Source organism: Tasmannia lanceolata, unplaced genomic scaffold (genome assembly GCF_043159265.1).
Source record: "Tasmannia lanceolata isolate RefF3 unplaced genomic scaffold, GAP_Taslan_0.1 ptg000015l, whole genome shotgun sequence".
In the NCBI taxonomy this organism is placed as follows: domain Eukaryota; kingdom Viridiplantae; phylum Streptophyta; class Magnoliopsida; order Canellales; family Winteraceae; genus Tasmannia; species Tasmannia lanceolata.
Window position 1 is genome coordinate 46,614,069 of NW_027518692.1, and position 13,248 is coordinate 46,627,316.

Here is a 13,248-nt window from a genome sequence, read left to right on the forward strand (position 1 = left end):
GAGTATACCCATCAATGATCCAATGTTTACACCCTCAAATTCAAAATTTGAAAAGAAGGGTCGACACAAATAATAAGTGTGTATGATTTTTGCACCAACACGAATATAAACTACTTTTTACAGGTTAGACTCTTTTTTACTTTCCGTTTGGTTGTCGGAATTTTTTTGGTTCTTGGGACTATTGTGGAATTTTCGTAGGAAACCCACGTTTGGTTGTTGGTTATATAGTGGGCCCAAATAATCCCAGGAACCAAAATAACCCCGCACGAAACCCAAGTACCCAAAAAAAAAAATACTCCTAAGAACCAAAATAATCCCAGGAACAAAAATAAGCTTGCAGAAGATTTTTTTTTTTCTTCCCAACAATTCAAGCAACCAAACAAAGCTTCTTTTTTTTCCCACCATAGTCCGGTCAACCAGACATTGGATTTTTATTTTATCGGGATACTTCCAGGGGGGGGGGGGTTCCACCAATCTCCCAGGGGGTTTTTTGTTCCACAAAAATCCCAAGAACCAAAAAAATTCCTGCAACCAAACAGAGCAGGGATCAAATATAGTTCTAGTGGGATACAGCTAAAGTTAATGAGGTAGTGTAGAAAATATCCTATGGGGCTGAGAGCAAATGTAATGCCTTGTCATAAGAGCTACCAAACGATAGTAGGGCTGCCAATGTGATGTGGGATGTTCCTTACATTGTTGGTGGGATCTGGTGTTGATGGAGATCTAAGATCAATAATTAGTGATGCTTCAAGGCGCGTAATCACTTTCCTTAAGACAAAATTTGCCCCCAGCAGTAGTGTGCAAAGGAGATCCACAAATTGCCTCCAAGATACAATGAAGCCTTATAGGAATATCCTACAAATGTTTGACGACGCTTAGCACAAGCGGAACTAAACCCAAAACGCTCTTTAAGAATTACAAGCCTTGGATAAATTCACTAAAACTATTTCTGCAGAAAAACAGTATATAATTCACTATTTTGTATACAACTCAACCTTTAAAAACAAGAGAGTAGGGAATTTCATGAGAGAAAAGATCCATCAATAACTAACTATCAAAAGACAAATTTTCTGCTCTTTTTATAGACCCATAGATGTCTTTTCAATATGAAAAGCATCCATTCAATGTGCCCTTTAGAATGTAAAAAGCATCCCTTAAAAGTACTCTTTAAATTGGTTTGTACAATGGCCGTTAGATCGCACATCTTCGTAATATAACTAATTTGGATCATCCATTGAGTTTGAAATCATCCATGACTTCTAGGAAGCAAAAGGACACAAAGCGAAACAAAAGAAGAAGTGAAAATATGTGTCAACTTTTCTCCCAACGGATAGATTTTCGAGCAGCCGCGGTCGCCCACCGATAGGCTTCTGGAATTTTTATTTTTTACGATCCAAAGAATCGCGGTCGACCGAACCTCCGGCCTGTTTGAAATCTGTTTTATTTCCTTTTATTTGATAAAACACTTTCAAATATTTTGTCTTTACCCACAATATTTTGAAAATCTCTAACACTTATGTAGGTGTCTTTGTTAGTTTGGTAGTTAGTTGGTAGTTAGTGTGACTTGTAATTAGAATTCTGCTTCTGCCATCACCAAACATAGCTTTAACCTCCCTTGGCTGATGTCAAGGACTCACGAGTTGCTCTTTTTGTTGTTGTAGTTATAAAAGCAACCTACATATATGAGATTTTATACGCTGTGCTCGAATGAAGTCTAGTATATTTCAAAAAGTACAGTGGGCCCACCTCATATTACGATCCAAACAGTTCATTTGTTGGGCCACACCCACAACACAGCTTATTTACGTTGTGGCCCAAAAATGAATGGCTTGGATCATCCCAAGTGTGCCCCACTCTACTTTTTTGGAAATATGGACTTCACGCTCACACAGCATATAAAAACTTCCTATATATATATATATATATATATATATATATATATATATATATATATTCCTGAGTTTTGTTACTTTTGTAACTTAAATAGCACGAGTTGTTTCGGACCTATGTGGGACCTAGAAAAGTAGGTTGCAACTAAAACAACCGGTGGTTGCATTGCACCCAGTGTTTCTCAGACGCTTGAAGTGCAAGACACTGTTGCAAATGGGAACTAAGAAGCTGAAATATAAGAAAAACTTACATTCCTCTGCAACATCTGCCTAAATGAAGCCACCTTCCACATCAGATCGCAGGGTTCTATCTCTCTTCCCCTTCCTTTTGGCTTATCTTCTCTTCATTGGAACTGCACGCTTAGTTAAAGAAAACTTTCGTTTGATCAAAGATCAAGGTGGAAATGCCAAACCATTGTCTAATCTCACCAACGGTGGATCCTTGATCGATGGATGCGATCTTTTCGATGGGAAATGGGTATTGGACGGTGGGACCCGACCTCTGTATGAGGAAGAGAGCTGTCCCTACTTGACTCAACAGGTGACTTGCGGGACGAACGGGAGACCGGATTCTCTCTATCAAAACTGGAGGTGGGAGCCTCATGCCTGCAAATTACCTAGGTACAAACTACAAAGTGTGTATTGCTCTCTACTTATGTTTGCTTTGGTTGCTTCACATGGGGAAATATTAAGGCTTACACGGCCCCGTTTGGATTGCAGGGATTGGTTTGGAAAAGAAAAACTTTTCCAAAATGTTTTGCTTTCCCATTGTCTGATCACACACAAAAATAAGTACTATGAAGTACCATGAGAATTTATTTTATTTTTTTTACAGTGTGACCTTCAATTTATAATGATATACCTCTAAATAAACCGCAAATATAGCATTTCACTCTAACTCAAAATACTTTTCCTGCAATCCAAATAGGGCCTAATTAAGGCGCATCTCCACTGTACACTTTATTTACCTCGGAAATTTGTATCAAGGCCCTTGTCGGACCCAATAGTTTATGAGAGAAATCCAAACGACAAAGCCCAAGTATATATATATATATCAACACTTAGACTGAGGATCCCTAGGTTATCACGTCTCATTGCTTCTTTTGCCTCTTAAGGAGATATATTATCGAGAAGAATTGTTGATTAGTTTGCATCTGAAATACCTTATTTCCAAAGCATCTGCAACTTGATTGTACTCACGATTTACATGGGAAATAAACATGTGCATTGATCCCCCATCGAAATTGCGATCTCCAAATGGGCAGTTGAAACAAAAATGATATTGTTCATTTTAACAGGGAGATGCCACCGATCGGACGAAGTATTCATTGATCTGGAATTTAAACCATAGCCCATCCCCCTTAGGGAAGCCTCGCCTGGATGCATGGTCCAGATCCTTCATCTGGACAGCCGCATGTACAGTGGTCGTATGATCAACTATAAACCAGCTAAATTTCGAAATTAATTAATAGGAGTATTGCAACCATGGTTTTAAATTTCCATCGAAACTGACACGAAACGATCGAAATGTTTTAATTTTCATCCCCACCCAATGGATTCGTTTCAAGGTTTATTCAAGACCTCATCCAAGCAAGCTAGCCAATCCCAAGGATTTATTCAACATTTATTCAAGACCTCATCCAAGCAAGCTAGCCAATCCCAAGGATTTATTTAACATTTCATCCAAGCAAGCTAGCCAATCCCCGTAACAGCTTAGCCACACCAGAAGGGAAATGATATGAAGACATGCTTGTGTCAGGGTTGTCCAAAATGGCCTTCTTAATATTGCCGCGTGTACATAAATTTAAGTATATTTGTCATTTCATCAAAGATATAAGAGTACTTTTGTCATTAGAAAAATAGTAATGTATTGTTGGGTAGGTGACATATTAGGAAGCTCCCTGATAATGACAATTGTGTGTCTTCCAGGCAGCTCTCCAAACAAAATCAAAACTAAGAGCAAGAAACCAACAGAATACACAAGGGGCAGTGATTGCCCCATAAATAAAGTCTCTTAACTTCCCCCTTAGCAAGGGAATCCATAACAACATTAGCCTCTCTAAGATTGTGAAGAGAGGATAGATATACAAATTCTTATAAGCTTCAATGTTTTCAGGCATATACAAATTCCAACTGTAACCGAAATGTTTCTGTTTCCGTGCTGACCGAAACTTAAAACCTTGGTTACAACAAGGGTCTTCTCTCTTTATACATATAAAACGAGGAATGTGATTACCATTGGATTGTCCAATTGAGAGGGAGAGATTTATGGATGATGTAACAAGTGAAAAAAAAAAAAGTATCTTATTTTTTTCCAATCAAACAGATCAAAGCTGTGAGTTTCATGTATTGTGGTGGTGGTCTCTCAGGTTTGATGCAGTGAAGTTGTTGGAGATTTTGAGGGGCAAAAGGCTAATGTTCATAGGAGATTCAATTCAGAGAACTCAATGGCAATCAATGGTATGTCTCATTCAATCTGTTATTCCCCCTGGAAAGAAATCAATGCACCGAAATCCACCCATGAAGATTTTCAGAGCAGAGGTAACTATCTCTATCTACCCTTTGGTTGTATTATATTACAGCTTTTTCCTTTAGAACTACAAGTTTGCTAGATAGAAAACCTTACTTAATGTGGGCTTTTTGTTCTTCATCTTGGAAAGTCTTCTAGGTGTGATAAACTTAGATCCATCAGTTTCACTCTCAGGTTTGGTTTTCAGGAGTTCAATGCCTCCATTGAGTTTTATTGGGCTCCCTTCATTGTGGAATCGAATTCAGATCATTTTAAGAAACACAGTGTGCTGAAAAGGCTGGTGAAGCTAGACTCCATTTCCAAGCACAGTCGCCGCTGGGAAGGAGTTGACATAATGGTGTTTGAAAGCTATGTATGGTGGATGTACAAACCTATCATCAATGCAACGTTAGTACCATCTCCTACATAATCTTTCCCTCTGCATCTTATGAGAAATGTTCCTTAATGCATCCTTGTCGAATTTAATTTGGCGATTTGATGCTTCTGATGGGCTTGAGTTCGAGTTATAGATGGTATAAACCAAACCAGAGCCTAATTTTGAATAGTAGTCACTATGAGAAATGTTAGTGGATACTATAAACTGAAACTGTGTAAAACATCGGATCGCCAACAAATTTGTCCATGGACATTAAATGGGCCACTTTCTTGCAGGCCAAAGCCTAAAATCTCAAATGACTAGGATCAATATGACTTACTTATGGAACTTTGGCTGAAAATTCACAAGTAGTGTGTTGGATGGACAGTTATGAACATCTGAGTAGTGCAATATTTGGGCTATGGCCCCCATGAGAGGGGAACCATACAGCACTATTTTACTAAACCTTTAAGAACAAATGTTTAGACTAATTCCTCTGATTTGACCTTTTCTGCCTTCAAATGAGTCATTTGAAGACTTACATGATCTATGAGCAGTCTCTACAAGGCTGCCAGTTCTATTACTAATTATTACTTTGTTACAACTTGGCTTTTTCAGAATTGGGTCTCTTGACAATGTTAAAGAATATGATGTCACCAATGCTTATGAATTAGCATTGAAAACTTGGGCCAACTGGATAGAATCCAACATCAACCCTCACACTCAAAAGATCTTTTTCATGAGCTTATCTCCAACACATTTATGGTGAGTTTCATCAAAATTGTTTGAGATACAAAATCTTCAAATAATTGGGAGTTAAAATAAGATTTGTTCTTGCAGGAGTTGGGAATGGAAAGCTGGAAGCAATGAAAATTGTTTCAATGAATCTTACCCAATCCAAGATCCATCATATTGGGGAACTGGTTCTAGTCGCGATATGATGGGAATAGTGAGAGATACTTTGCAAGATTTAGCTATCAATGTAACTCTTCTGAACATCACCCAATTGTCTGAGTTTCGGAAGGATGGGCATACTTCTGTTTACACAGAACGAAGAGGCAAGTTATTAACAAGCGAACAAAGATCGGACCCAAACAGTTATGCCGACTGCATCCATTGGTGTTTACCTGGAGTCCCAGATACATGGAATGAGATATTGTATGCATATTTGTTACATGATTTTCCACTCCATTGAGCATCCAATGAAAACAAATTTTCGATGAGGTTTCGTAAACTAATGAAAGGAAACATAATTTTTTTGCATGTTTATATGTTAATCTTGAAATTAATTTTGTCCTAGTCCAAGAAGTTGACTGGAAACAAACAGAACTGTCCGAATAACTTGGAACATGAGGAGAAGAAAATTGGCACTGCTGTGCTTATATCTTTCTAATTTTCCCCCTTAGCTCATTATCTGTTAACTATTGTAAAATTGAGAAAAAAAATAAGACACCCAAAAAGGCATGATTGGACGAAGAATGGGGCTAAAACTTTGGATGGAAAAAGGCATGATTGGACGAAGAATGGGGCTGAAACTTTGGATGGGTCAGATGGAGGGTAAAAGGAGAAAAATCACCCCCAATCTCAACATGGTCTGGTGATTTGATGCTTTGCCTAAGCCATGAGGTGTCGGGTTCAAGTTGGTAGAGAGGGAAAGGGAAAAGGAGAAAATCACTGTGTATTAACTTTGATTTACATCTCTAAATTAACTATTTGATGTTCTTTCATCACTTAGCAGTAGCTATGAGAGTTTCCCTTGGAGCATCCTTAGGTCTCTTCAGAAGTATTACTAATGCCATGTTCATTCAAGGGCTACATTAGTAGTGCTAGCTTCTAAATTATCTCTAGTGAAAAACATTTTCCAAGGATTGGGATTTTAGTAAAGAAATAAGGTATTGAGTTATCAACCTTTTATGCAGTCTTTTATTCACTTTGCAGATACTTTCTTCCCCAGTTTACAATGAGAGCTAGTCTTGAAGCCTTTGTGAATTATGTGCTTTGCTGCACTCCCAAAGTTGCTTATAGCATATTGTAAGTGATGTTTGCCAAACCATACAACATTTACCTCCTCAATGCCATCTCTAGAGTGATCAAGTTAGCTTTTCAGATATCTCTTTTAATTGGAATCTTAAATTATTATATAAGGTCCCCTGTCTACCACTTCTGTCATAGCCTGAATGGCATAGATACCAAAGCATATTTTTTTATTGTGAACCTCAGTTTCCATAAGATACAGAATGTTTTGGTCCAAGACAGGTGGTTGGATATTGAAATCATGTATTGAATTACATACTCAACGATTTTGAGGAAATGAAGGGAAGTTATTAAAGGGAGAGGATTCTTTCTCTTAGTTCCTTAAAGCCCAAATTTGATGATTGTTCTTTTGGAAATGCTGTGAAAAAAACTCTTCAATAGCAATTTCAATGGAAAGGCAAAACGAAAGAACCAAACACAAGCAAATGCACAAAGACACAAAGATTTACATGGTTCGGCAAAGCCTATGTCCACCGCAGAGGCAACGAGAAAATCCACTATAAGAACAAGAGATTACAAGAGAAGATCAGTGTCTCACACCAAATCCACAAGAAACCCTAGTACGCCCTTTTTCCCCTTTTGAGCTTTCAACCCTCTTCTCAAAGCCAAGAAAACAAAAATAATCCCTAAAATCCCTTTATATAAAGCGGGCCAAAACTTACTCAAATCGGGCCAGCATCACTTAAAACGAGGCAGGCATAAATGGGCCGCGCCCGGGTTGCACACAATATTTCAGGGTTGAATTCAAGACACTCATCTCGGCACATGAGGTGGTCCGCCAATTCCTGGATGAAATCCGGGACCTGGTGCGTTTTCTCCATCCATCGGCACATGAGGCAATCCGCCAATTCCATGTAGATGGGTTAGCTAAAGATGGGACTCGCGCGGCTGTCACGCATATTGTCTTCAAAGGACAAGTGGAGGAAATTAGCTGAGCATGTTTTGTTTGATTGCTCGGTTGCGTTTCTTTTTTGGGCTTTCTGATCTGTAAATTTAAGGGCGGTGTGGACCCCGATCCGAGGACGAGTGCGGCGAGGGACGCGAGGTCCCCCTGCAATCCTCAAAGATCTCCACAATGTGAAGGAGAGCTCTGCCAAGGAACTCTCGAAACCGGTGCCACCCTCACAGCATAGCATGAGTGGCGATACAAAACGAATGAGATACATCCTGATCAGGAGCCAAGGCTCGAGACCAAGATGTACCTAAAAATAACTCAGAGTCGCCATCCATGGATCGCCATGGAACCAAAACAAATGCTCTGTTTGCAATGGATAACCAGAGATACAAAAGGTCCGTGCCTGATGACGAATGGAGAAGGTCCGAAGAGCGCCCCCAATTCGCCCGAGTGCGAACACTTGGTCTCTTATGCCATTTTTCATTAACTTCGAAGAAGTTTGGGTAAAAATCATGTGAAATGGGAACAAATATCCCCGAGTGGACGTCTACCTAATCATGCATGACTCGGGGATGCAATAATAAACACACATAAAGTAAGATAAAAGATGTGTCACCTAATGACAACTAGGTTATGAGTGACATGCCTAACAGGTGTCTAAGTTCTGGTGGACGAACACATGCATGCTACAGCTAAAGGTATAGGTCTGCACAAGAAAGTAAGAAAACATATCAAATCACACAATAACTACACAACAAATCCTAAGACTCTAAAACATTAGCCCGAGTCCTCGGATGGTCTGGTATTCATCCAAGGAAGCCTACGTATCCCCGCCTCCACGAGAATCAAGGCAACGTAGTTCTTCGCGCCTATTCTAAGCTATGATGCCTAAGACACCTAGCCCTCTATCCTAGACTCGATCTAAAAGACCGGACTAGTTATTAAAGTTTCTTGTACGATTATTTAAATTCCAGTGAATTGTGGATTTTAGGACACCCTATATGCCCTAACTAAAAAAACAGATTAGCCCTAAGCTAATGCAGGTGGTTCCTACAACCTATGTGTAACTAGGCTGTGCTTCCTAAGGAAAACAAATGGTGGACTAGCGTATCCTATTCTAGTCATCACTCGGCGATGTGGATCGCCGACTGACCGGACGGAGGCGCTCCTATAACTCTAGGACAGACCTCTAACTCTAAAACAAGCACACAACAAACAATCAAACAAACAACCTATCAAAAGAAAAAAACCTAACTCTAAAACTCTCTATTTAGGAGAAACTCCTAACTCTAGAGGAAGATCTTTTGAAAACAGGGTTTTAAAGGTTTTCGAAGAAGGTTTAAAATATTATTTACAAAAAAAGTTTGGCTGGACCTGGGATATGGATCCCAAGCTGCACTACGTATCTCGGAAGAGGATCAAGCCAACGTAGTTCGAAAATCGAACTCGCCTAATACGCTTCTAAAAGAAACACTCAACACTTTAGATTTTTAAAGGTTTTTTATGTTTTTCAAATGTTTTTGATATTTTTAAAGTTTTCAAATGTTTTTGAGTTTTAAATTTCTAATGTTTTTGGATTTTAAAGCTTTTCCAACGCTCTAAACCTTTAAATGTTTTCAATCTTAAAGGGAACACGCGAGTAGTACCACAAACTAGGGCAAAGCCCTAAATCAAAAGGGGAAACCCCGAACAAGCAACTAGCGTCTCAAAGAGACGAACCACAACACGTAGAGAAGCGTCCCAAGAAGAGAGAAAACGATCCAAGATCCCAAGCAAGCAAAGCTCTAACAAGACTGAGTTAGTCTCTAATCAAAGTGAAGAAAAAGGTTATCAAGTAAACTCAGATTTCCATTCAATTATTATAAAAATAAATCAAGTGTTAAGCAAAGAAGAATTTTCAATTAAAAAATACACAACCTATAGCAATCATAAAATGATAAACAACATAAATTAGTCCAGACCAGCCGCTGGATAGCCTAATAAAGCAAAAACAATATCAAACACTTCTATGCCCAACCACAAACACCACCCCAATATGGGGATGAAATCAGATGATGCTAAAGTAATCATCTGATATCATAATACACAAGATAATATTTCTAATCCCGCCTTGAAATCAGACAGTACTCATGTCGATAATATCGAATAGAGTAGTCATCTGATCTCCTTCTTTCCTAAAACAATTTATTTAAATAAAATTAAACAAATATGATAAGCTTCAAGATAATCTCACCTGAACAGTCTATTCATTATTGTCTTCACAACCTAACTCAATGCTTAAGATAAGAAGAGTATTAGAAATATCAAAAGATTATGATAATCCCAATTAGTAAAAATTTCAGTGCATACAGGGGACGTCAACTTGTGCAGATCCAAGTGCGAAGCGGTGAGCCACAAAACATAAAGACGGGCTCCAAGTAACCTTATCATTGCCCTGAGAAGGGTTCTAACTGGTTAAATACTCTAAGAGAAGGAAATCCCTTAACCTGCAAAAACTCTAAGGCAGGAAGGGAAGAGGCTGGCTCAAGAAACGTTCCATCGTCGCCGAACCCAAGAGAAGTGTTCCCAAAACATGATGGAACATCGAAACTCAAAGAGGATCCCAAGGAATGCGAAGAACGATCCGGGAAGAAAAGAAACCCTGCGAAGACCCTAAGATGGGGAAAATGATAAGAAGGGCAAGGGGCTGTTAGCACCAAGAGTGTAAGGGCTACTAGCACTGGGCTGTTAGCACCAAGAGTGTAAGGGCTAATAGCACCAAGGGTGTAAGTGCTGCCATTACCAAAATGAAGAAGTGGCTGCCATTGGCTCAAGTCCTAACAAAGTAAAGGGCTATCATAGGTGTTATCATTTTTATCAAGCAGGCACGAATAACCTATGCAATCCGAAACAAATGCGGTCTAGGCAAGTAAACTAAATTTCTGCAACTAATTGACAGAATTAACACCAGAGTGCATCATTTCATCCTCTTGAATGATTTCGCACAGATTTTTTTAAAGCAAAGATCAACTGCAAACCATGGGCACTTATTAAACATGAATTTAAAGAGAGGAAAACAAATTACCTGAGGCTTCTTATGTAATAGATTAACCCTCAGACCATGAGCCTTTGCTCCGAGCTCTCCTATGAAGGGCTCCGCTTCGAATCGCCAACAACATTTGTAGAGGATGGGTTTCTGAAATGGATTTCCAAAAGGGTTTAAGGGTGTGTAATGATGGTGCTAATGGATTCAACGGTGGTAATGGAGATAGAAATGAAGATAAAAGAAAATGAAGGTGGATCAGATTTGGTGGTTGCAGGTGGCCGAACTCCACTCCTCTTTCTCTCTATCTCTGTTTCTCTCCCTCTCTGTTTCTCTCTGCTCCTTTATCTTCCTCTTGCTCTGCAAATCCCTTTTAGCAAAAATCAAGATCTCTCGACCAAATCAGAGAGATGGAAATGGAGGCCGGAATCGGGTAGGAATGGGGTGGTAGCAGAGGTGGCTGAGGGTGGAGGGGATGGGGTTGTGAAAAAAAGAAAAAAATGAAATGGGTTGAGGGGATAGGGATGACGGCCAGCGAAAATGGAGGAGGCTTGCCGGATTCCGGCAAGGTTGGCGAAGAACCCCCTTCTTCCACTCTCTCTTGCGGCTGGAAATGAGGTGGGTTAAAGGGGTTGGGGATTATAGAAGAAGAGATGGGATTGTGGGTTTGGATTTTGAGAGGTGGGGGTTGGTGGCTGTGATGGAAGGTGGCCGGCCGGATTCCGGCAATCCGGCCGGAGAAGGTGGGATTGGCGTAGGTGGAGGATGGAAATGGAATGGGTTTGGGTAAAAAATGAGGTGGGTTTGGTGGTGGTTGATGATGAAAATGGAGGAGGTGGGTGGTCGGAGGTGGCACGGCTGAAGGGAGGAGATGGGGATTTTTAATGGAGGTGGGATTCGGCCGGTGGGAGTTGCAGATGGCTGGCCGGACGGTGGAGGAGTGATGGTGGTGGTGGCCGGCGGCTATGGGAGATGGGGATTTTTAATGGAGGTGGGATTCGGCCGGTGGGAGTTGCAGATGGCTGGCCGGACGGTGGAGGAGTGATGGTGGTGGTGGCCGGCGGCTATGGGAGATGGTGGCTTGGGTGGATTTATGAGGGAGATGGCCGGAGGTGGGCCGGATCTCTCTCTTGTGCGGCGGCCAAAATGAGACCTCCCTAGAAGCCCTAATTCGTTTCCTTTCTAAAGAGGGTGTGTGTGCTGAAATTAGCACCCCCAAGCTTTGGTAAATACACCCACCACATTTAGCTTCTTCTCTCTCGCTTGCTAATCTGGACCGTTCATTTCACTACCCCTTTCTACTCCTTGCTTTGATAGCAATACCCTTACCCACATCCTTAATGAATAATGATTCTCCCTCGTTTCTACCGGTCAGCCCCATGTAGTGTAAATTCTTTTGCTTTTCTCCCATGCAATGTACAGGTACTACTTGGATAAGTAAAGTAGACCCAAAAAGGGAGAATGATATATTTACCCCTTCTTATTCTCTAGACAACCCATCCCATTAATATACTTTGCCTTGACTTTTATTGCAAAAGGGGGGCTCGGGCAAGTGAAACCCAAGTGAAAACATGACATATATTTTCTATCTTCCATGGACAGCCACCTCATCCCCTGATTCACTCCCCTCTCCTAAAAGGAAAAATGATATATTCTACCTCCTTCTACTCATTTGGACAGCCCTCATCTATGTATTTATCATTACTCTCTTTGTACAACGGGGTGAACTAGGGTAAAAATGACCATACAAAATAATGATATATTAGCACTCCTTCTCTTACTCTTAACAGCCCCTTCTAGTGTATTATGAATGCTCTTTTCAACTCTACAGGGGGTGATCCAAGTAGAAAACAGGGCACACTTTCTCTTCTTTTTTTGATTGATATGGGTACCTTCCTGAATGGACAATCCACTCCCCCTCTGCCTTTGCACCGTGCACACTGCACTACGCTCGTTTGGTAGGCAAACCCCGACGGTTTTTGACGAAATTTGGCGGACACATTATTGAGGTTCTAAACCAGGTTATGGCATATTTGGGAACACTAATTCACTTATCCAGAGGAACCTTATTTAGAAAGACAATTTGGGGTTCGGTCAAAATGGGGTGTCTACAGGCAGGGACAACTCGTCCCCTTCTCCTTTTATTGTATGATCATTTTTATTGGAATAAAGTTAATGTTTTCAAAACAAAAAAAAATTCAAGACACTCAACTCAACAAGGGTGGAGGTTTTTTTCAGGATTCCAATGAATCTTTCATGTTCGCTTACTCTGGTCCTAATGGTGTTACTGATTCTAATCATGGTGAAACTGCTGTTGTGATCCGCCTAAATTTTAATGAAAAGGTTAGGTGGGCCTCTTTGGATTGAAGGGGAATCTTTAAATATTGTTGAGTGGGTGTTATAGAAGAACGACAGGCCAGGCGTTTCACAAGCTTGATATCATCTTTAAAAGGAAGGAAAAATACATAAACACAGCTAGTGAACTAGTTATTTTTACATAAAAAGTACTGAAAATAACACACT

At 40.2% G+C, this 13,248-nt stretch overlaps 1 protein-coding gene and 1 long non-coding RNA gene across 3 annotated transcripts; one reads left to right on the plus strand and one right to left on the minus strand.

Moving 5' to 3' along the window:
• Nucleotides 1-378: 378 nt before the first annotated feature.
• On the minus strand, nt 379-11,851 carry LOC143845709 (uncharacterized). The gene is made up of 3 exons (XR_013234503.1): nt 10,768-11,851; nt 693-855; nt 379-525 (listed from the first exon to the last, which is right to left on the minus strand). It is a non-coding gene; the product is annotated as an uncharacterized LOC143845709 (long non-coding RNA).
• On the plus strand, nt 2,136-6,147 carry TBL31 (trichome birefringence-like protein (DUF828)). Of its 2 annotated transcripts, none has more exons than XM_077354114.1 (5): nt 2,136-2,510; nt 4,259-4,430; nt 4,550-4,806; nt 5,393-5,539; nt 5,615-6,147. In XM_077354114.1, the coding sequence occupies exons 1-5, from the start codon at nt 2,164-2,166 to the stop codon at nt 5,967-5,969; spliced, it is 1,278 nt and encodes a 425-aa protein (XP_077210229.1). In that variant the 5' UTR covers nt 2,136-2,163; the 3' UTR covers nt 5,970-6,147. The 2 variants fall into 2 exon arrangements, with proteins under 2 accessions (XP_077210229.1, XP_077210230.1); XM_077354115.1 differs by having other exon boundaries at nt 4,607-4,806; nt 5,615-6,141.
• Nucleotides 11,852-13,248: the final 1,397 nt, after the last annotated feature.